This window comes from Cervus elaphus, chromosome 7 (genome assembly GCF_910594005.1).
Source record: "Cervus elaphus chromosome 7, mCerEla1.1, whole genome shotgun sequence".
Classification (NCBI taxonomy): domain Eukaryota; kingdom Metazoa; phylum Chordata; class Mammalia; order Artiodactyla; family Cervidae; genus Cervus; species Cervus elaphus.
Window position 1 is genome coordinate 8034659 of NC_057821.1, and position 24822 is coordinate 8059480.

Below are 24822 nucleotides of genomic sequence, written 5' to 3' on the forward strand. Positions count from 1 at the left end.
TGTTGTGTAGATTTCGTGTCCTAAGAGAGGTGTCAGCATCTCCCCGGAGCTGGGTGTTCTTCCCTTCCTTGAGGAAGGGATCGGTTTTCCTCAGGTGCCCAGGCACCTTGGGAAAGGAGACGGATCAAAACCAGGGATGCCCTGGAGCAGGTGAGGAGCGACAGGACCAGATCCTCCCTGATGAATCTGGGTGATCCCAACGAAGATCGACCCACAGGGAGGAACACCCGGGATCCCTGGGAGCCCAGCTTTGCTCCACGAGGATGGGGACCCGCACTGGGTCTGCGAGGAGGGGCAGGCACACCGCTCCCCTGCACTCCGGGGAGGGTGAGTCACACGCGGGCCCCGCCTGCTGAAGGATGAGGTCCTGGGGGTGCACAGAGCTGAGACTGTGGGGGCCTGGGCTGCGCTGGGGCTGAAGCCGCCCGCTGCCTGCGCCAGCTGGGTCTCTGTATCGGCGGGGCTGTCCGCGGTTGGATACACCACCTCCACACTTCCCATGTGTACCACATGCATATACCATCTACTCCTCAACAATCATTAGCTAATGAATGTGAGTCAGAGAGGGCCGTGAACACTGTCCATGCAATAAAACCTCTGCACAAGTTCACGCCCTTAAGGACTTTGGGGTACAAGATGGGAAACTCGGAGGGTGTGCGCTGCCGGTGTGTTCATGGTCTGTGGTGTATCTTTTTCTTACTTCCCCACTCTAATCTCACACCACTGGAGAGGTCGGGGGAAGGAAGGCAGTGTATTGGGAGCCTCAGGCACCCTGGGTCACTAAGGTGGGAGAGTGGCCTCTGAGCCCCACTGGCCACGTTCTGGGGAAAAGAGCCTGCCTGGGCCAGCCTGCGAGGGCTGCCTGATCGGGGAAGACACCAGCACACCGCAGGGCCTCCGTGCAAGCCCCTGGGAAGCGAGGGTGCAAAGCTTCAGCTTCTAGAAAAGATAACTGGACAGTTAAAACCATGACTCAAAAGACGGGGTTCTGCACAGACGTCAGGGCGGGACGCGGGCACCGGGGCAGGGGTGGTCTTTGGGGTCACACAGACCCGCAGTGGGATTTAGGCTCTGTCCTAGGTCCTGTGGGGTCTCACGTGTTCCTTCAGCGAAAGTAACAGTAAGCATTAGGGGAGGGAGCCACCTGCCACCGCCCCTATCCGAGGACCCGGCCTGTTGCCTCTGCCCAGTAAACAGAGCTGGTGTTTTTCCGAGAAGGTCAAGGCCCAGGCCCGAGTCAGGAGGCAGTCCACGCCTGAGCCCCTGCCACGTCGCTGGAACTTTACCGAGGCCGCCCACCGCGGCCCTGGATGCCACAGAACGTGCTCGGGTTTCGGCCCCCATGACGGGGCCTTGGGGTGACATTTCTTGTGTTCACAGGAGTGAAGAACTGCCCTGAGTTCAGGACTGTGTTTTGCAACATTCACATGTATTTCTGCTTTCTCTTTCGGGTTCAGGAGGCAGAGGTTACCTGCTCCTTAGGGGTCAACAGGGTAAAATGTCTTATCACTTAGGAAGCAGAGTCACTGTTTAAGTAACTAATCACCAGTTACATAGAAGGCTGACATTTTAAAACCCCTTTAACCTCATAATAGCACACCAGGATAACAGCACCACAGAAAAGAATACAAGGGTCTGGACTTGGATTTTCTGAGAATTACACAACGCAGCTGAGGACACTTACTGTGTTCTCCTAATTCAAGACAATACCATTCTTGACTCTTTGGCACTGATCTGATCTACTTCAAGGAGATGGGACCTGCAGGTCACGGAGCAAACCTTCGGTCAGATCAGCTTTCCCTGAGTATTAACTGCCTGCAGGTGACAGCTCAGAAGACCATCAGACAGATTGCCGGACTCAAGGAGAAAGGCTGTATGGGTCACCTTTGCCCACATCCTGCCCCGAGTGGAAAGGAACTTTCATTTTCCTTCAGTATCTCCCTTTCGATATATTATTGTAGCAGAACTGAACCCATACTTCACCGGCAAGAGGGAAAATGTACAATAAGCAAAATCGGGTCAAAATTCCACGTGAAAAGAAATAACATGATGTGTAATTTTAGAAACCAAAGGCTATTTTTGCCTTTCCCAACATCATCTGTAGCATATTATTCAAATGCTCCCCACTCCAGAAATATTTGGGAAACCATGTGGTTCTGGGACTCCCTCAATTGTTGGGCCACTGACATCAAAATATCCACTGACAGCGACAGTATTCTCCTAATTATAAAAAAAAAAGTAACTTAGGTGACTGGAAAAATAAAAACCACACACACACACACACGACGGCGTGATGAGAAAACAACTCAAACCGAATCCTGCCACGGAGGGATAATCAGCCTTAACATTCGGAGGTGCCAACGCCAGGCATCTGTGGTTATAAGCATGCACTTCAACAGAATTAGGACCAGCTATGATCTTTAGCACCTTTGTCTGCATACCAGAATGCCTTCCCACCCAAAACGACACCAAGAGTGTTTTCCCACATCATTATGATTCTACCAGGATTTTTACTGACCACTTAGTTATTTCCTTCTACAGATGGATCACAGATTACTCAGCATATCACCCTTTTAGACACTGCTTATTAGTTCTGCCATTTCTTTGCTGTGTGACCCTGGGAAAGTTACTTAACCTGAGTCTCAGCTTAGAAATCTGTTGGATATAGATGATTATTTCCTCTAACTAAGAGAACTGTTGTGAAAATCAGACCAGAATTAGCCTGAAGGCACCTGGCACATGTCAGCTGCCCCTGAACATGCTCGGCACGCTGCTTGGAACGTGTTAGACACTCCTGTGTACAATGGGAGAAAGAAATCTTATGCATGCCTCTCAGCATGCATTCCTGATTGCTGTCTTAGGATAAATTCCTACAAGTGCAACTACAAAATCAAAGTGTATGCACATTTTTTAAGTTTTTAATAATGCTACCAAATTCCCTTCCAGAGACGCCATAATAATTTATACTTCCATGATAACAGGTAGTTCCTGTACTCTCATCAATATTTGGTATCTTATTCTATTTTTAAAATCTTAAACATTTGACAGGTATAAATGCTTTGATTAACATGTTGTGAATAACTGTTGTTATTGTTCAGTTGCTCAGTGATGTCCGATTCTTTGTAACCCCACGGACTACACCATGCCAGGCTTCCATCACCAACTCCTGGAGCTTGCTCAAACTCATGTCCATCGAGTTGGTGATGCCATCCCACCATCTCATCCTCTGTCTTTCCCTTCTCTTCCTGCCTTCAATCTTTCACAGCATCAGGGTCTTTTCTAATGAGTCAGTTCTTCATATCAGGTGGCCAAAGCATTGGAGCTTTAGCTTCTGCATTAGTCCTCCCAATGAATATCCAGGACTGATCTCCTTTAGGATGGACTGGTTGGATCTCCTTGCAGTCCAAGGGACTCTCAAAAGTCTTCTCCAACACCACAGTTCAAAAGCATCAAGTCTTTGGTACTCAGCCTACTTGATGGTCCAACTCTCACATCCATGCATGACTACTGGAAAAACCATAGCTTTGACTAGACAGACCTTTGTTGGCAAAATAATGTCTCTGCTTTTTAAAATGCTGTTTAGGTCTGTCACCATTTTTCTTCAAGGAGCCAGCATCTTTTACTTTCATGGCTGCAGGCATTTTGGAGCCCAAGAAAAAAAAGTCTGTCACTGTTTCCACTGTCTCTCCATCTATTTGCCATGAAGTGATGGGACCGGATGCCATGATCTTAGTTTTCTGAATGTTGAGCTTTAAGCCAACTTTTTCACTCTCCTCTTTCACTTCATCAAGAAGCTCTTTAGTTCTTCTTCACTTTCTCCCATAAGGGTGGTGGCATCTGCATATCTGAGGTTATTGATTTTTCTCCCAGCAATCTTGATTCCAGTTGTGAATAATGATTTCACGTTAAAAGCCCATTTCAATTTTTTTCTCCTGTGAATCACTTACTGGTTTCTGTGGGGTTTCTCTGTTTTTCTTTCTGTCCACTGTTCTAGAGTAGGTACATCTCTTCTCAGATGTGAAATAACTTCTAACAGAGTAAGGAAAGACAGCCTTCACATGCAATGTGGTAAAAGTCTCCCTGACTTCCAGCTGTCTTTATTTTCACAAAGATCAGAAATCTCATCTTCATGTAGATAAATCCATCAACTGTTTCTTTTATGACTTACTTCATCTTCCAAGTATACAAATGCCTTCTCTATCTTGAAATCCAACAGTCAGCTTTTTTTTTTTTTTAGGTTTTGTTTTATCTCTTTTATTTATCAATAGTTCACTTTACATCATCATGGGGACTTAATCTAGAAGAATTTTAAGTTGTACTAAAAATAATACTTTAGCCACCTGATGCAAAGAACTCACTCATTGGAAAAGACCCTGATGCAGGGCAAGAGTGAAGGCAGGAGGAGAAGGGGATGATACAGGATGAGACGGTTGGACAGCATCCCTGACTTGATGGTTTGAGCAAGCTCCAGAGTTGGTGATGGACAGGGAGTTCACACTGTAATCCACTGAGTTGCGAAGAGTCGGACACGACTGAGCGACTGAACTGAACTGAAGAATCAGGCAGGAAGTTACCCACAAAATGAATACTCTATCGCCATGGACCTTTCAGAATATCACAATACTTGTGGGTAATTGATGTTTACAGATTGCCTGTTAGAGGAAAACTTGTGATGAATGATCTGCAAATCCTCCCTTGTCTGATTTCACTGGACAGGTATGATGGTGTGAGAGTCACTTCCATTTTGACTTAATAGAGAAAAAAGACCAAGTCCTAAACTTAGGTATATGCACAACATCTTCCAGCCAGAAACCTTTGTGGTCAAGGTTACTGAGAGATAAGATGTGGCCAGAAATGTATCTTCATATGTGTGATCACACATTTACCAACCTCCTGTCTGTCCACGAATCACGCTGTAACAGCCTCTTCCCCATTAGTCTTCCCTCCACCAAAACCAGGATTTTTTAAGGGAACTTCCTTATCACAGAAACATACATACTTGAGCAGTAAGATGAGGGGTAAAAGATGCAAATGAGTGACCTGAAAAATTAGAAGCATGCCACATGTAGCAAATAAAGCGAATCTAGCCTTCCCATCGGAGACAGAATCATGCCAATAAACTAGAATCTGGTGAAGGCAGGTGAGCTGCCAAGTTATGCCTTTCAAAATTCCTGAAAAACTTAAGATACAATTCACAGAAAAGCATTCTTTTGAGAGAGAGTAACTGGAGCAAATCTGACAAATATGTAACAAAATTAGGTTCCAGGCCATGCAATCGTTCATGAAAATAAAAACTGTGAGTTTTGAGGAAAATGTCCAATGTTTTACAATGAAAAGCGCACAAAGTGGTCAGCCAATCTGAATCTTCATGCATTTGAGAAGCAGAATGGAAGCCAGAGTTAAACTGTGGTCTGAACAATACTTACAAGATGGCAAGTTTACCTGACTTTTCTAAATATCCAAGCAGCTAACAATTAAGAAAACAAGAGACATTCATTGATTTGCAAATGTTTACTACACGGGACACCACACAACACAAACAGAATCTATTATTGTGACCCACACAGTACAAACATTTTCCCCTCAAACATATGGGGGAAAAGTGCAAATAAATGCTGCTCTAGACACAGGAACTGTGCTGTAAAACGGACAGTATGTGACGTTATCAAGTGGGAAAGAAAAGACAGACAAAAAAGAAGAGCTACACAGTGCACCAGACCAACGGCCATTAATACAATTATGGATCGGGGGCATATACATGGAGTTGGCTGGCACTGTCAGTTTAAATGAGTCATGCGTGAGACAACTGTTCAAGAGGAAGTAATCACGTCTGGAAAGAGAAGAGAGAAGAATCCAATCAGGAAAGTGCAGGATTTGATGGGATGGTATCAAGCTTGGAGGCAGAGAACATGCACACACACGCACGCACACACATGCACACCCCAGACCAACAAAGGAGACCCAGCGCAAGGTGAGTGCCCCTCATGGTTTGTCTGCCCAGTCCGCAGGTCAGAGGCCAGCACTGCCCGTTTCTGCAGGGTCACTGAGCTGGGATTCACAGCAGAACTGGGACACATCCCAGTCTGGGAACCGAGTGTGAGCGGGGGTGAAATGAGCAAGAAAGGAGCCCGTTCCCAGGGCCCTAAACAGCTGCCTTCTTGGGCAGCTGAAGGAAAAGGCGCAAACTCCATTCCCTGATGAAATCCCAGATGCCAGGAAAGCATCATAATTTCATCCTCTCAGAGTGAAAAGAGGGCTGGCGCTAATATGACGGGAACAGTTTACAGGAAGCAATTCCTCACCTTCTTATCTACAATGTGTCCCTTTGAAAGACCCGATGCAGAGAGCGCCAGGGATGTGGGGAGGGTAGGGGCCTTGCTAGGGGTTAACGTCAGACTCCAAAGTGCCCTCTTCAGGGTTTACTGAACTTGCCTCAAATGCACTAATTTTCTAAAGTGTCCAAACTACACTTCCTTTATGCAATGTAGGGGTTGCCTCATGTCAAGGTCACAGAGGTGAAAAGGTGGGATTCGATCTCTATGAGCTGAGTGGCCAGGCTTTTACGGGCTTGGCCGAGGGAGACTCATCTCGAGTCTCTTCTCCAGACTCCAGCTGCGGGAGCCCCCGTGGGAAAGCTCTCGCCAGCCTCAGCTTCCTCGTCTGTAAAGCAGGGAGATACAGATCCTCACAGCCTCAAAAGCGGCCCTGACGATTCCCTCAACAAGCAGGACAGCACCTGGTCTGGTGCAGGGCGCTGAGGAGGGAGGGCCTGGATCTTCCTCCTCTCTGCCTGTGCCTGTGCCTGACCTACACCCGCCCGCACCCGCTTTCCCACAAGAGTACAATTAACACCAGCCCTGTCGTTCCGTTTAATGCTTTTACGCTGGAATCAAAATGAGGATTTAATGAGCAGAATCTTCTCCTTGAGTCCCAGTTTAGTGAAGATGGAGACTTAAGTCTTTGTGCTGGAAACAGTTTTACTTAAATGTTAGGGTTCCGATCGTGGCTCTGAGAGAATGCGGTCAAATCTGTAACAAACATCCCTACCCATACGCTCAGGAGCGCCGGCCGCCTCACCCAGGGAGAAGCCGGGCTGCTGAACACGACAGGGACGGGGGAGAAAAGACCAGGCCAGGTGAGACGCCTGCAGAAGCGGCCGGGGGGCGTGAGCCCCTCAAGCTCCCGCTGCTTGGAGAACAGCTCTGAAATGACTGCAAGGACGTTGACAAGGGTCGAGCAGAGAAGGAAGCGAGAAGCTGCTCCGGGCCGGGACCACAGCGCAGGCGGCCACACCTCCTCCTGGGCGGCCCTGGTGGGGGAAGCGGCCCAGCAGCTTGCTGGGCGGCAGAGGAACAGCGTCTTACACTTAGAGACCAAGCTCGGTGCGGCCCATCTCCAGGCAGGTTCTCCCGGTTCGGTTCCGAGGAGAAAGACAGCCTTCCTTTTAAACAGCACCCCAGACGCCACCTCGTGTGACCCTTCAAGGCTTCCTCCCATTCTCAGTTCCCGCCCCTCCTTGGTTAAATGCCTCTAAAAGTCATGCAGCCAGGCCCACAAGGGGTGGAGGCTCTCTTCTCCTGCTGGGAGCACCGACCAAAAAAATCTTAAGAACCAGGCTCTACCTTCCCGGGCACCCGCCTCTACGTGGAGGGCTCCCTCTCCCTCTCCCAGACATGAGCCTCTGCCCAGGAAGACGGTCCGCCGAGACCCATCTTCACAACTCCAATGGCGCATGGGAGGGCTTACCTGCTCACTAGACCCAATCACCCCCAAAGCTAAGTCCACGATCACCCCTTCCTGTCAACGGTGTTGCTCTTCTCCTAGGCCGGCCCCAAAATGCCACTCTCTCTGTCCCCCTCCGAATTCACCTTTCCCAACTCCGCTCACAGCCATCTGGACCCACCTACTCTCCCCAATGTTACCGATGGTCATTCTTTGATACCATTCCTCCGACCATCTCTGGACCCACAGATGAGGGTTCACACCTTTAAAAAGCAGCACATAAGTATTTGACATCTCTGATCCCTTATATATCATTATTTCTTTATTATTATTTTCTTAAAAGTACATACCTCTTTCGGTAAAGACACTAATTTATTTCTGTCTGCATTCAAGTTGCTCAACTTCTTAAGTTTTCCAATGCTCTTAGGTAAAGTCTGTTAAAATAACATTTTTGTTATTAACACATACTTTGGACATGGCTCAGAGTAAAACAGATAAAACAGATCTTTTCAAGAACTGAGAGGGTCTAATCTCATCCAGCAAGAGAAGTCCTTCCTCAACAGTAGGTGTTTGCAATGCTCACTTGGGGATGTGGCATCTAATATTTTGCATTTTTGTAGAAATGAGAGTTTGTTTCAATGAAATGAGGTCAAAGACAGAGGCCTGGGAACAGAGAAATACCCAGCAATAGAGGTAGTGAAGGCCCTTCAAATCAAGGAAGTGAAATTTGCACCCTTGACATTCACCCCTCTCATGTCTGCACCTCTGAGAACCAGAGATGCTAGTCTGTAGACGCCTGTGGAGGCCAGAGTGCAGGCGGTGGGAGCGGGAGCTGGGCGGTGTGTGTTGGGGGTGGGGGGAGGGAACCGCCCGGCCGGTGTGAGCGCTCCAGCCCTGCGGGAACTGGCTCTGGGTCCATGGGGAGAGGAGGATCTTCAACCCTGATGCAATACAGGGGTGAAGTCACTTGTCTAACTGTCACGACTACCATCTGTAATTCTAACAGATTCCTTCCGGAAACAAGGAAGGAGGCCTCTGTCCTGACTATAGGGGGATGTTCCCAGGCCCCCAGCAGCTTCACCCCCTTCACCCACTCTTGCTGTCGTCTTCTGCTCTGCTCCCCAAAAGAGCATTACTTACTCCTTTTATAAAGAGAGGAGAAAGGCGGAAAAAGAGGTAAAAGGAGAAATCCAGAAAAACTAAAGTGACAAAATGAAGATGGAGAAGTGGAGGGAATGGCAGGAGAGTAAACCAAAGACAACAGACGATGCAAGGCCAGGACGGGGGGAGCAGGGGGGAGCAGGGCGAGCAGACGGGGCGGGCGGGAGTGGCAGTGGGCAGAGCACAGCCGCCCCAGAAGCCTGCTCTGCAGGCGCCGCCGGGAGGATGGGGCGTGCCGGTCCAAGCCCGGGCACCTGCTCGGCCTCACCCAGCTTCTCGGACAGGTGAGATCAAGGTCAGAGAGTGCTCTGGCTCCCCAAAAGAGCATCCCCCCCCCAGTGCCCCCAAGGCTTTCCAGGGCCAGCCCCCACCCCTCCCCCTCCCCCTCACTCATATTTGCTCCAAGAACCAGACAGACCGCTGTTCCCACCGGCCCACCCTCAGATGTGAACAGAGGCACCTCCACCAGCCGGGCCGGTCCCCCTGCTTCCCATTCCCAGGTGTCCATACCCTGAGCGTCACGATGGGGTGCAGTCTCTGAAGGGGAGACCGGGATCATCTGTATGTCCCGAGTCTGCTTCTCAGGCCCCGGGGTTAGTTACAACGTAAGGGGATCTCCATCTGGTCCACCCAAATTACAAATACGTAGAATTGACTCTGCAAAGCACTGCTGATGCGACGCCCACACCACCTCTCCCTGTGACCCTGGGGCCGCGCTCACCAGGAGCCGGTTTTCCGTGAGAACCAATTCCGTGAGGCTCTCACAGTCTCCCACCGCCTCGGGCAGCTGCGTGAGTCGGTTCTGGTCCACCTTCAAGATCGACAGCTTCTTCAGTTTTCCTGTAAAAATTATTTAGGCTCATTAGTTATCGCTGTTTTTCTGGCAATCAGTTGGCATTTCCCCTCTGCTTGCTGTTTGGAACTTCCATTCTCGTTTGGTTTCCTCACCCAGCTTCAAGAAATTGTGCTATTTGCATTTAGAGTACAAAAGGTTGAGAGTTAAAATCATGTGTTCTGCTTGTCAGAAACAGTAGGCAGTTAATGGCGAATCATTTAAAAAGTTGCTACCTAAAAACATCATGTCAAAGCCCATAGATTTCAAGAAAAAACAAAGAGCTTGCTCTTGATGGAGATTTAAGAACAGGAAATGTCTTGTGTGCAGAGGACTTTTATGTTACTCTAAGAATCACCCTGGCTCAGATGGCAAAGAATCTGCCTGCAATGCAGGAGACCTGGGTTCGATTCCTGGGTGGGGAAGATCCCCTGGAGAAGGAAATGGCAACCCACCCCAGGACTCTTGCCTGGAGAATTCCGTGGTCAGCGGAGCCTGATGGGCTACGGTCCATGGGGTCACAAAGAGTCAGACACAACTGAGCAACTAATACACACAAGAGTCATCCTTGCTGAAAACAAAAGACAGCAAGCGGCAATCTATTCTATCATCTGTGGATGAGTCAGAGAGGATCCCTACAAGGGAAACCTCTGTGCCTGCAGGGTCAGATGGTAATCTCTGGAAAGCCACATTAAGACAGGTCTGTTTCACTCAGGGCGCAGAATGGACTCCTGAGAGGTGCCCTCAGGCCACAGGGTAAGAGCCAGTTTACTGCAGCCTCTGTAGCCTCCATGGGCTGCAGGAGACCCTGAGCCTTCAGAGTCTCACTGTCAACTACTCCTGCAGTGGGAGCTGAGCCTACCAAGCAGGTGTCCTTGGTATCCACAGAGAGTGGCCAGCGTGACGTCACTATCCTCAGGACAGTCAGAGAACAGCCTCTATCACAGAAGCGATAAAGCTGGAGACGAGGAGACGCTGAAAGGAAGAACTCGCTCTGACTGCGGTCATGGGGCAGGGCAGGGGAGCTCACCAAATCATAAGCTCCTTATTCAGCATAGGCAGTACCTACTATCACTGTCCCCAGAGGGCCCCCCAGTCCTCAGGCCATGGACTCGTCAGCATCATCTCTGGGGCATGGAACATACATCTGGCAGAGCTCACCCAAGGAACTCCTCAACACCACCACTCACAAGTGGGCCTGCAGACTCTCCCTGAATACTTCTAGTGGCAGGAGGCTCATTTCTTCACTAAGCAGCCCACACTGATTCCTAAGAGATGCAGGTTAAGCTCTTTCTTAAATCAAACTGAGATCCACAACCTTTTCCTTGCACCCTCTTCAACTAGAAGATAGAATGAGTCGACGCCTCCTTCTACCTGACAGCCCTTCAGAGGTCTGATGTCAGCCATCTCATGCCTATTTCTCCCCTTTCCCAGCAGCCAAACATCCTGAGTCCCCAAACATCCCAGAGCAGCATCAGCTGCTCTGATGCTACACGTGATTCCTACCAGACATTCCCACCTAGAGTCACAGTCCCCATCAGCTCCCCAACCAGACTCACCTAAAGGCAGTGTCTGTCTTTCCTTCTGCCAAGCCGCTCTTATCAGCGACCCTTTCATCTGGACCAGATGCCAGAAAGGAAGCCGGCCCTGTTACACAGTTTCTCCGACTACTGAAAACCTCTCCCAAACTCCCTTTGATGTTTAGAATGCAAGTTAAGTGAAGGTCAAAGAAGCTGTCCTATGACAGCCACACACAGGTTAAATATAGTTTCCTACAGTTTCTAGGAAGGCCTGGCTATGCCGGAGCTGACAGCCCACGTCTGTTTTCATCTTCTCTGTGTTTATTTTCTCACCCTGGGCTGAGCTCCTTTTCGGTAAAGGAAACGTCTGGACTGTTTTTTAAAGGAAACAGCACAGAATGGTTCAAGGAAAAGATGATTCCTGATGGACCAGAAAAGGCTCAATGTGCCCACCCCACTCCAGTAACAGCCCTTCCTGAGGGTCACACCATGAGGTCAAAGGTCATTCTGCATAAACTATTTGCGATGCTCAATTAGAAAAGTCTTGATAACTGTTCATATGCCCAAAACACATTCTATGATTTGGGCTGATCCCCACCAAAATCATGAACACAAGCTGCAGAGGAAGTACACAGGTCAACACATAAAAGTAGTAACATATATCCAATATACCTGCTACCAGACCAGGAAAACAGAAATGCTTGCATATAGAGAAATTTAAACTGTATTAAATACTCCTTGCTTTCCTTCTTTAAAAGCAAACGACTGAAGGAACCACGCCCCAGCACCCAACAGCCAGCACGGTGGCAGCTGGTGCCATACTCACCGATGCCGTCTGGGAGCATCTCTAGCAAGTTCTGCGAAATGACCAAATCCGTCAGTGAAGTCAGGCCGCTGATCTCTTCCGGAAGCCGTTCCAACCTGTTTTCAGAGACGTCTAAGCAGAGTAGGTTCTTCAGATTTCCTATTTCCTGCATCAAGGACACAGGGAAAGAAAGTCACGCTGGAACCAGTCACTGTACGGAGGAATTTCTTATACTGATTTCTCCAGATCAAACCGCAGAGTGGTCCCGAGGATGTTTCTCCAGTGCTGGCCGAAGGTGACAGCAGGGGTGTTTCCAGACCCCCTTCCAATGAAAACGGGAAGCTGTGTGAATCACACATACGGCGCTGAGAAGGGAGGTCAGGCCCTCCGTCTGCAGGCAGGCGGGGAGTCATCCCCTCAGTAAGGTGAGGACATGGGAGCCGGGAGAAAACCAGTCGCTTGAAGGCCCCACAGTTCGGGGATGAAGATAAAAAAGGCGACCAGACGCCAGTTCTCCAGTATTGGGCTCGATACTCAGAACAGCCTGCGAAGTCCTGGAGGCAGCCGACTCCTTTCTCTCTGCCGTGACAGGCAGCACGTGGTACAACAGGGGCTCAGCTGTTCCCCAGGGAAACTGGAGCGCGCACACACATGTGCACGCACACATACACACAGAAACACACACAGACACAGACACACAGGGACACAGACACACACACACACTATTAATACACACACGCACACACGGGCACACACAGACACACAGATACACACGGACACAGACACACACACACTATTAATACACACACGCACACATGGGCACACACAGACACACATGGACACAGACACACACACACAGACACACACAGATACACACGGACACAGACACACACACACACAATTAATACACACACGCACACACGGGCACACACAGACACACACACACACACACGGACACAGACACATTATTAATACACACACGCACACACGGGCACACACAGACACACACACACACACACGGACACAGACACATTATTAATACACACACGCACACACGGGCACATACAGACACACTGTTAATACCCAAGACAACAGAGTCACACACACATACACACACCCCACACACACACTATTAATACACACATACACACACTCTCTCTCTCTGTTAATACCTGAGACAAGAGCACCAGAACGCTCTGAAAGGGAACAGCCGGGCCGGGAGGGGAGGCACCTCCTTGGGGCCCAAGCTCCAGTCCAGAGGCGTCGGACCCTCCACTCTCCCGACACACGCTCCCTCTTACCGCTGCCCCCTTCCCCAACCGGCTGCCAGCCTGTTCCCTCCCACGCTCAGCACCCTCCCGCCCGGACAGGTCTGGACACCCTCTGCCCAAGTCTGTTCACAACTGTGCCTCCATCCTTCCCTCCGGGAAACATCGCTCCAGGCCCGGAATGAAACCCCACCTCGAACTCCAGTGGCCCCCTGAAGTCTACGTGAGCACAGACTCCTAAATCAGCACCGAATTTGGCCTGAACCACTCTACCCAGCTCATCCCCCACCAACACACACCCTGGGACCCCACCCCTGCATTTCGTGCCTGGAGGAAATCAGACTACCTTTCTACCCATTTCAGGCCAGGCTCCCTGAGGTGGGTCTACTTTTTAAATTTATTCCTTTAAACAGTGTCTTTGTCTCCTTTTCTTTCTGTCATCAGTGAAGACAGGAAAATAACTGATTATCTGAGATTGTCTGATGAGTTTAGTCCTGACTCAATAAAAGGTTATACAAGTGGGCCAAAGAGAAAAAAAAAAAATGCATTAAAAAAAAAAATGAATAACATGATCAGTGGCAGGTTAATTTCTTTGTGTTTAGGACGTGACGTTTTGCACATCGTTGTTTACATGTATCTGTCCACTGCATGTCTAAGAGCTTTTTATTTTATTGAGGTATGCCGTGTTAATCTCTCCTACACTGCAAAGTGACTTGTTATACATATGTAGATTTTTTTTCATATTCTTTTTCCATTCTGTTTTACCACGGGATACTGAATATAGATAGTCCCCTGTGCTCCACAGTAAGGCCTGGTTGTTTATCCAACCTTTATAGCTGGTATTTTATTACTTTCTTAATATCTTCCTGGCATTTCTGCCCCATCCTTTGACTCTTTTAAGTAACTCTAATTCTCTTAATCAGGACGTTTCATAATTTCCTAGAGAAATCTGTTAATCAAACCCTCACTCACATCAGCTGCTGATCTGCCCTTTCCTTTTCCCAAATGCAGCCAAGACCTCAGAAACAGACTCGAATTAGCTCCTCAGTTGCATGAGTCATCGGTGATGTCCTGGCAATTCCAGCACATAACTACAACTAGAATTTTACTCAAGTGCTTTTTCACAGCACCAGACTTCCTTGCACAAATACACCTTCTCCAGCCAAAGGGCACGGTCCCATCATGGCTGGTTCAGGGAGCCCAGCAGACACAGGTCCTGAATTACTATACAATACGCATACCTCGACCATCACGAAATACATGGACTTTAAACCCTGGCTCTAAGGGGCCCTAAGAGTAGAGTTCAGCAACAGCTGGAGAAAAACACAGTTGGGGGAAACGCCTATGTGTTGCTGTTTGTTCAAGTTTCTCTCTCAACTGGTGGGAAGGTGGGTCTGCGTGCTAGAACCCACAAGCTGACCACATACACAGAAGCCCACACGACCCCGTTTCACTTGGAACACGGTTCCTCACACTTGGTAACAGCAGGAAAGACGTAAACAGCATGTGATGTTCCAGCTACACCATAAGCAACATTTGGAAAAAACATGAAGTAGCAACTTTTTGCACTGATTTTACATCAACTATTACACAGCAAAATGTGCTCAAATCATCCCAAAACACTTGGCATATCACCATCAGTGGCAGAAACTTCTGCCATCAGAATCTGCGATCCTGGTCATTTCCAAATGAGCTAGGCTTCAAGTAGGCAACCCAGGCCTCAAGCCAGGATGAAATAAAATGCAGACTTCACACACCAAAAGATATATTTACTATCTTTAGAAACGGTGGGTTGAGGCTTTCAATTTTTTATGGCAATGTGGCATGATGAATGTTCAACGTATTTTTCCGAATCTGCTTTGGCAACCAACGTTTTAGTTTTCAAGCTCCCTTTTCTAGAAAATCTCATGGAGGAGAAGGGGATGCATGAGGGTGACGGTGGTCTTTTTGCGTTTTGGAGGGAAACTGTGAAATTACCACTCACCTGAGGTAATTCTGACAGTTGATTTCCATCCAACCAGAGATCCTTTAGATGTAAGAGAGCTCCTATTGATTCTGGCTAAAACAAAAAGCAATGTTATGGTAACAAAGCTCCAGTATTTATTAGCCTCCCATTAAGAAGGGAAGGACCTTCACTCAGCAGTTGGGAATGGAGTATCACAGAGGAGGTTTGTGGGTACTTCTCTAAAATCAGCACCCGTCCCCTAAAAGCATCCCCAAGACTCCCCAGGAATGCCAGCTGCTTCCACTCATGCCGTCACCTCCACCCCCCAATCATTACCCGTAACCCGTGTGGACCGAAGCGCGTGCTCTAATGTTGCCAAGCTGCCTCTGTGGAAACACTGGCTCAACAGCATCCCTAGAGAGGCCCCCCAAATATTCTGTGATCATAACTAGGAACAGGGTGAAATTCAAATCTCTCTTCAGTACAGACTTACCAAATTATATATTTCATTGTTTCCTAAATCAAGTTCTTCTAGTCTCCGTAACTGGGTAAGGGAGCTATTAAAAAAAAAAAAAAATTACAAAGGGAAGGAGCTCTTGGGACTTAGAAATGCCGAGCAACATGAGATCCCTCACTTGGACTAGTTTCCCAAAATAAGATTCATCTGGATTTTATGGCCATAAATACTGCACAGGAAGTCTATTAAGGCTGGCATCTCTCAAATTTTCCAAAAGACACAGAACTTCTTTTTGACAAGCTACTGTATTTTTTTTTTTAATGCTTCAGGAAATTCATTATGAAACCCCCCTCTCCTTCTCCCCAGAGACTCACTCAGGGAGATAAGTAAGTAGATTCTCTCTCAGTTCCAGTGAAGCCAGGTTATAAAGACTAGAAGTGAACAAAAGAAAAAAAGAGTTTAAGGAAAATGCCTAAGAGTCTTCCTACTTGCTCCCTCCCCAGCAACCCCCACTCCCCCAAGTATACACTCCAGAAAGAGCAACTCTTAGTAAGACCTTGTACGTCACTTCCCCGAGGAAAAATATCTCTGACCACGCCACCCCCAGTAAAAACAGTATCGTCTCTACTTTGCAAATTTTAACATGAAGATAAAGAGCGCGGCATCGTCACCGCAGGGCCTCTTGCACACAAATTCTGTGCAGCTGATACATGGAAAGAACTCTCCAGCCCCTGAGAGACAGCCACTCCCAGGACCAGGACAGGCGCCGAATATGCACTTCCAGGCTTGAATGTCAAAATGCACCGCGGCCTTAAAAACAGGACCACCTGCACACCTTTAATCTCGAGCTGCTCTTCTTGCCAACATCACCGAGAAGTCTGTTTGTCTGAACGCAGTGGGCCTCTCAGTGCAGAGAGTCCACGTGCTCCACTGAAGTTCCCACCCTCACAGAGCAAGGGGCCCCGGAGATGCGGGAGGTCAAGAAGCGACGCCGTCCACGCGGTGCCCAGGACACCAGTCTGATTCGGGAAACGGTGGCTGTGATAATGCTGCTTTCATTCTTAATAAACCCCGAAAGAGCGAGGCACTCTTTTCAGCAGATTCTCCTGCCTCTCCGCTGTAATCCACCTCTAGTAGAAACAGCGTGCACAGATACAGAGGTTCTCCCCAGATGCCGATGATCTGGGTCACGGAGGCAATTCTGAATCAGCAGACGCCACACACATACCAGTATGTCAGCGCTGGCACAACACGCTGATTCAGGAGAGAATCAGCTGGTTACTCCAGCAGGCGTTGTGCTAAGCTCTGAAAAGCAAGAACTCCAGCTTCTGCTAATGTCACCAGAGTAACGCCCAGATTTGGAGGACTTTTACTTGTGATCCCACAGAACACAGGGAGTCAGACCAACACCCTAATCTGCCTTAATCCTCTGTCCTCCTGCCAACATCAAAGCCAGAATAGCAGGCACTGACAGCGCTTCTCATAACATTAGAAAATGTAAATTTGATTTGCAGGAACAATGCATAATACACACACAAAACCCACTGGCTTGAAAACGTATCTGAACTATACATCTGAAAAGCACAAAATTGGTATCCCCTCCAATTTTCTAAAAATAATCTCGGAAATTTAGAAACTGAGTAACAGTCTCACAATTAAATCAAGAGGAAAAAAATAAAACCCTTCAGAATATATATTTTTTAAAAGTCAGTAACCCTGCTAATAAATAATTATGAATTTAATACCAAGACTCTTCCCCCAAAATGCAGCCAGGTGGAATCACAATTTCCCAGTCCCACTGCTTCTGGGCCAAACCCTCACGTAGAAGAAATAACATGGGAGGGAGGGGGGGACCACCCACTATGTGCCCCTAAGAACAACCCATAGAAAAGGCGGAGACTGGACATTACAAGCCATGTAAAAGTAAAATCAAGGGCTTGGTTTTCAGTTTCAGCTGTTCCCAGAACCAGTTTTAAAGGGAAAGGTGATAACCATTTGGTTGTTTTCACATCTCTATTTTAAAAACCACTGACAGACCTGCCGCTGTAACTATTTAACGCTCATCACTTTCACATCTCTTTTGACCCACTAGAGACATCCACTAATGAAATGAAGGGAAACATCCTTCTTTGCTTCCAAAGCTCCCTTCTTGGGCGCCATCAAGAGCATCTTGCAAAGCAGTGTCACCAGGTCCAGCTACTGACACCTCCTGCCTGAAGCAGAACAGAGCTGGGCCCGCCCGCCACCCGGGGCACCCCCTGGGGCGGGAGGCACGGGGCGGGGGTCCTGACTGTCATCTCCTGACAGTCACTGGCATCACCAGGATGACCTCATCAAGAAAGCGAGGTCCGCTGGTGTGAGGTCCATCAGACAGTGGCAAAGCCACAGCTCAAATCCGGTGAGAAAGCCAAGATCCTGCCCTCACCCTGTGTGCCTTAGGCACTCGCACGTGTCTGACTCTTTGCGACCCCATGGACTGTAGCCCACCAGGTTCCCGTGTCCATGGACTTCTCCAGGCAGGAATACTGGAGCAGGTTGCCACTTCCTTCTCTGCCCTCACTCTGAGGACCGCCATTCTTTGAAACTCTATAATTTATATCCCTCACAACTGCCTGGATCTGCTTGGCTGAAGTGCTTCACCATGGTGCCTCGATTCCCCTAAAATGAAGACAATCGTACCTACTACAGCCATTAGGGCATGATACACATTCCTTCCAGTTAACAGAGATAGTCTGATACGTTATTTCCTTGAGACGGCCCTGTGCCCAAGCAGTTATGCCTTCGTGAATGCTTGGTCACTCAGTCGTGTCCGACTCTTTCTGACCCTACAGACTGCAGCCTGCCAGGCTCCTCTGTCCCTGGAATTTTCCAGGCAAGAACACTGGAGTGGGTTGTCATTTCCTACTCCAGGGAAGTACAGTCGGGGGGCCACACAAATGTGTGTGCCCCAAGGCGGGGTACCCGAAAAGACTGCTCCACAATTCTATCAACCACGGGAGCCATCCCCTCTGCCCAAAACCGCCTCCAAGGACAGGCCTGCAGATGGGGAGTGGCTGGCACGGGACAATTTTTAAGGATACATCATGCATAACTGGGGACTTGAGGGGCAATGATGAATAAAAAGCAAGGACACTGGTTTGACTACAGACGCCCACCTCCCACATAAGCCCAAACCTCAGAGCGTAACCTGGCCAGGCTGTTCTCATTTCGATTATTAACTGATTCGCAAATGAAATCATGGGTTTGGCTCTCATCCGTACCCTGCCCTGGACAGTCCCAGGCCAGTGCGCAATCCTACCAGTCCCTCCAGAACAGAGTTCTCCAGGCCGTTCTAGGAAGAGCTGACATAAAACAGGGCCAGCTTGAATGCAGATCTGGACCAGAGACAGTAAGATCAAAATGCAAGGATGAATGACCTCTCCTGGCTTTTCTGAATATGGCATCTTCCATCAAGACTTCAGGATGGTGCCTTCCCTATGCAGGCAACCTGGTCAATTCCACTCCAGCATCTTTGCAAGGAAGGGACACACTGCTAAGAACTGACGCAGTCTGGGGACTTGAACTCAATTCTGTCTACTTCAGAGGCCAGGCTCTTAGCCACATGCATTTACCAGCTGCTGCAAAGATTAGACACTCGACAGGCAACATGAGAATGGTCGTTGGTGCTCAACTACTAGTAACGACACCAGCAGAAACTGTATGACAGAGGCTGTTGCGAGTTCTTTCCAAGGATTAACTTTATGGATGAGAAAATGAAGGCACAAGAGGGCATCTGAACGAGGTCTCCCACAGCGGGGAAGGGGCAGAGCCAGGACTCACCATGGCATCTGCATTTTCAGTCACCATTTTCTGCTCTCACCCTTGAGTTTGTGAGGTCCACTTTGTGAATAGGGAATACAGTATTTGTGAATATTTGTGATGTAGTACTAATACATTGGGCCTTCCGAGGTGGCTCAGTGTTAAGGAATCTGTCTGTCAATGAAGGAGACGCTGGATCAATCCCTGAGGCATGAAGATCCCCTGAAGGAAGGCAACCCACTCCAGGATTCTTGCCTGGAGAACCCCATGGACACAGGAGCCTGGCGGGCTAAGTCCATGGGGTCACAAAGAGTCAGACACGACTGAATGACTAAACAGCAGCAGCAGTATAATACATTAATAAACATGCAGAACAAATATTCAGGAATGAGTTGGCTCCCACCTCTGTCCTGCGTCTATCCAGTCTCCTACCACCTAGACCCTTTCTCACAGGAAATAAACCTTCTCACGGAAAATAACCCTTTCTGTTAGTTATTTATGCATTTACCCACAGTTGCCTTTTATGCAAAGAAAAAGGGGTATGAATATATAGCCTTAGCTTCCTTTATTCATACAAAAGGCGGCATCTTATACAAAGCAGATTTTTTACTTTCTTATCAACAGATAATACACACAGGTATTTTTTTTTAAATTGCATGGTAATTTGGAATCTATACAGACCTTACTTTTTTTAAACCGCTCCCCCAGTAACAGATATTTTACCCTTAAATTTTAATTCTCGGCAAATTTAATTTCTGTGTAATATCATCAGGATGACCTCCTACACAAGCCACTAATTTCTATCTTTCCTTCACTCCCACCATTTTTACCATCAAATGGGGTTTAACTTTTTCTTAATACTATTTATTTGGCCATGCCACGTCCTCGCTGTGGCACGGGGGCTTCCTCGAGCTGGCATCAAGCCCGGAGCGCCCCAGGCTCAGCAGCTCAGCGCACAGGTTTCGCTGCTCTGTGGCATGTGAGGTCTTAGCTCCCCACCCAGGGGACTGAACCTGTGTCCTCTGCACTGGAAGGCGAACTCTTAACCAGTGAACTACCACGGAAGTCCCCCAATCAGGGTTTAAAAATGAAAGACAAAATCCTAACAAGCTTCTGCAGGAAGAGAGTGCAGAAGCCTTTGCTGCCAGCAGCTGACAGTCCCTGAGAGCACGCACAAGAGTTCACTCCGCTGTAAGCCAACACGCAGGCCAACTGTATTTTTAGGATTCTATTTCAGGGACTGGATGAGGGGTTACTTAAAAAAAAAAAATTTACATCTGTCCTCCACTGTATTTTAAAAATTCCTTTCTAAACCACTTGGATTTTTTCCCCCCTATTTTGGTGGCCAATATCATTAAGTGAGTAAAGAATAAAATAAATTAAGATGCCCCCAAGCAAACAAATGACAGTACACTATTAAACCATTAAAATATAAAATCTGTAAACACTTATGGCAATACTTTTCAACTAGGATGAGGGAAGTACTTACATATACACAGTATTTCTGCTTTTTTAGTACCAGATTAGTATTTAATAAGAGAACTCTGGTTACAAACTTCCTTGTGGTGTTGCTCTAGAAAATTTTCTAAAAATCTTTCATTTTATTTTTGGAGCAATAAATATTTACAGAAATTCCCAGGGGCCTCAAAAAAAAAAAAAAAAGAGAGTATTAAATACAGTAATAGTTTTCAAAAAGACTGATTCTTTTCAGGCAGCATGTACTAACAGGTCACCATTCCCAAGGGCAGCAGACACAAAATCACACCACACGCTCGACTTCAATCTGCCATAGAACCCAGGGCTTATCTGCTTGTTCTACTTCTACTAGCAAATGGTCACAATCAAATCTTTATTGGTGATAACCATTCAGTGACTGACCACTGGGTTTTGGGCACCATACCAATCTATTACACATATTTCTTCTTCTTAAAGAATGCTATTCTTTGAGGAGAAAATTTAATTAAATAGAGATGTCTAGATATATTTAGGCTGACTCATCTTTTCTTGATGGTACCAGCAAAGGATATGGAATCTCATGAAGCCAGATACACAAAGCCAAACAGAGCAGCTTGCTCATGATGGAGGCAGAGGCTCCCCAGATTCTCACAATTCTCCCTGAGTTCCCCACCCTCCCCGACTCCGCAACACCTGGACGTTTTGGAGGCTCTGGCTCTGTGTACCTGCTTATCACCAGGTGCCAGTAACTGACACGAAATGATTTTAGCACACTGCTGGTGAGGCTACATTACAGAGGATTTCCTTTAAGAATAGCGTAGATCCATTTCCTAGGTATAGCATCACCTCTCAGCAGCACCAGGCTTCTTCAAGTTTGTCTAGTGTCTCTTCTTTTTTATTATTATTTAGATACATTTCACATACTATAATATCCACCGTTATAATGCGTACTATTCAGTGGTTTTCAGTATATTCACAAGACTGTACAAACATCACCACGACCTAATTTCTAGAAAATTTCTATCATCCAAAAAGAAACTTCACACCCATCACAAGTCAATTCTTTCTAGGAGGGGTTTAAAGAGGTCTTCATAAAGCACAAATATGCCAAAAGTTTCATGAATTAGAAAATGAGGGCTGGGGAAGGGAGGAGGAGATTCATGTGCCCAGCGGGGCATCCTACAGCAGAGGAGATGCAGCTTCCCACAGGACGAGACCAAGTTCAAACCCCCCAGGGAGACACACACACATGTACACACACACCCTGCTCCCACCATCCCACCCTATCCTTGCCCCAGTCACAGGCAACCACTAATTTCTGTCTCTATGAGCTTGCTTCTGCTGAACATCTCATATGAATGAAATGGTACAATATGTGACCTTGCTGCCTGGCTTCCCTACTGAACATGTTTCCTAGGTTCATCCACACTGGAGCATGTGTAGCTACCCCACTGCTTTTTTATGGCCGAGTAATACTCCATCACATGGGAATAGCATATTTTGTCTATTGGTTCCTCCACTGATGAAAATTTGAATTGTTTCTGCCTTTTGGCTATCATGAATGATGCTTCTATGAACATTTGTACACCCTTTTTTTATAGACATATGTTTTCGGTTCTCTCAGGTAAACATGACTAGCAGTGGAACTACTGGGTCATATAGTAACCAGGTTCAACGTTTTGAGGAAGGGACTACTCCCTTAAATGAGGGCTGCATCCTTTTTATTGAAGTATACTTGATTTATAGTACTGTGTTAAGTTCAAGTATACAGCAAAGTGATTCAGTTATATACATATATACATATGCATGCATGCATGCTAAGTCACTTCAGCCCTGTCCAACTCTTTGTGACCCCATGGACTGTAGCCCACCAGGCTCCTCCATCCATGGGGATTCTCCAGGCAAGAACTCTGGAGTGGGTTGCCATGCCCTCCTCCGGGGTCGAACCCACGCCTCTTACGTATCTTGTGCTGGCAGGTGGGTTCTTTACCACTAGTGCCACCTGGGAAGTAGTGTATATCTGATTTTTTTAAAATATTTATTATTCTCATCATCATGGCCACACAGGCTCTTTGTTGCTGGGCAGGGGGCCTCTGCTGTTGCAGAGCACAGGCCTAATGTGTGTGGGCTTCAGTCGTTGCGGCGTGTGGGCTTAGTTGCCCCACGGCATGTTTGATCTTGGTTCCCCAGCCAGGGATCGAACCCATGTCCCCTGCTTTGGAAGGCAAGTTCTTAACTCCTGGACTACCACGGAAGTCCCAGTAGTGTGCATCTATTCAGCCCAATCCCCTGACTTATCCCTCGCCGCCTTTCCCCTTTGGTAACCAAAAGTTTGTCTTGTCTGTTTGCAAGACTGTTTTTGTTTTATAAATAACTCCATTTGTACTATTTTTTAGATTCCACAGAAAACTGCTATATTTGTCTTTCTCTGTCTGACCTACTTTACTTAGTACAATAATCTCTAGGTCTATCCATGTTGCTACAACTAATTTCAAGAAAAATATTTTCACTATCAACAAGCTCTTTTGAGAGGAAAGTTCTTTTACATTTTGTACCAATGTTTCAAAAATTCTTAAAGTAAATTCATCTTTCCTGGCTTGACCAGTAGAATCTTCCAGGTGTTTTTAGTGATAGTAAAAAATAAAAAAATCATTGTCACTTGGCACTGTTTTCAAGGGCTTATCTGAAAACTCAGTTTTATTGAGAGAGTTTTCATAAAGCCCATCCGAGACCTGGAATTCTCCTCTCAAAGGTCTACGAAGGCCTCCCTCCTCCCCACCGCCCTTCCTGCCTCCCTGGCACCTTCAATGACAAAGTCCTTTACTTAACTTTACCCCAACTCTTTCTAGGAGGGACTTAAAGAGGTCTTCATAAAGCACAAGTAGGCCAAAAGTTTCATGAATTAGAGAATGAGGGCTAGGGAAGAAGGAGGAGATTCATGTGCCCAGCGGGGCATCCTACAGCAGAGGAAATGCAACTTACTACAAGCCGAGACCAAGTTCAAACCCTGCAGTGAGACACACACGGCAGATGACTTGCCCCACCTTACAGACAAAGCTAACAGCGTGGGGCGGCGCCCAGTACTCGGCGAGTGGGAGCCATAGCGGGACAGGAGTGCCGATGCCCCCACCCTGCCCCCTGGCCCCGCACGCCAGCAGCATCACCGCCCCCAGGTCCCCGGGTCCCTTCACCACATGGAAACCAACACAGCTGCTCCTGCTGATCGTGGGAACCAGCTCTGAGCTTTCTGGCAACAAAAGCAGAAAGGGAAATGTGATAAATGTCAGAACTGTTATTAAAAGGAAGAAGCTTACGGCTCTCCCAGTGAGGCATTTTTTCCCCTAAAGATGTGTATTTTTTAAATCTCTGTAACGACTCCTTACCTGGGGGAAAGTAAGCAACATTAATTGGTAATAACTATTCTTCAGTAGGAGGAGGGCGTGGGAACCCACTCCAGTATTCCTGCCTAGAGAATCCCGTGGGCAGACGAACCTGGAGGGCTACAGTCTGTGGGGTCGCAAAGGGTCGGACACGACTGAATGACTAACACACATTCTTCAGGAGAAGGTTTCAGGGCAACAGAAGCAGGTTCTTTTCATAGTTGTTTCTTTAGGCCAGCTTTTTATAGAAACGGTATAGCATTCAGCCCAAGAAGGGACTTTGCAGGAATAGGCTAACGTGGTCCCAGCACAAAGCTTCCGGAGCCCACCTGGATCACCTATGACGTCAGTTTGGAACCCAGCAGCATGGAGGAGAAAACACCGTGTGTCTCACCTACGAATTCGTCCAGTGTGTCAGAGCCATGGCAGGGTTGGTCCAGACATAGAGAGGGGCTCAGACCCAGAGCTCCACGGCTCCA

At 47.6% G+C, this 24822-nt stretch overlaps 1 protein-coding gene across 1 annotated transcript in view; it reads right to left on the reverse strand.

The window, feature by feature from the left end:
- LRRC1 (leucine rich repeat containing 1) overlaps positions 1–24822 on the reverse strand; it is a 129237-nt gene that overhangs the window by 13761 nt on the left and 90654 nt on the right. Inside the window, exons 5-10 of the mRNA XM_043907080.1 lie at positions 16085–16141; positions 15747–15810; positions 15293–15367; positions 12062–12206; positions 9605–9723; positions 8073–8156 (exon numbers count right to left, since the gene is read on the reverse strand). Coding sequence (XP_043763015.1) covers positions 8073–8156; positions 9605–9723; positions 12062–12206; positions 15293–15367; positions 15747–15810; positions 16085–16141 — 544 coding nt within the window. The remainder of the gene's footprint in view (positions 1–8072; positions 8157–9604; positions 9724–12061; positions 12207–15292; positions 15368–15746; positions 15811–16084; positions 16142–24822) is intronic.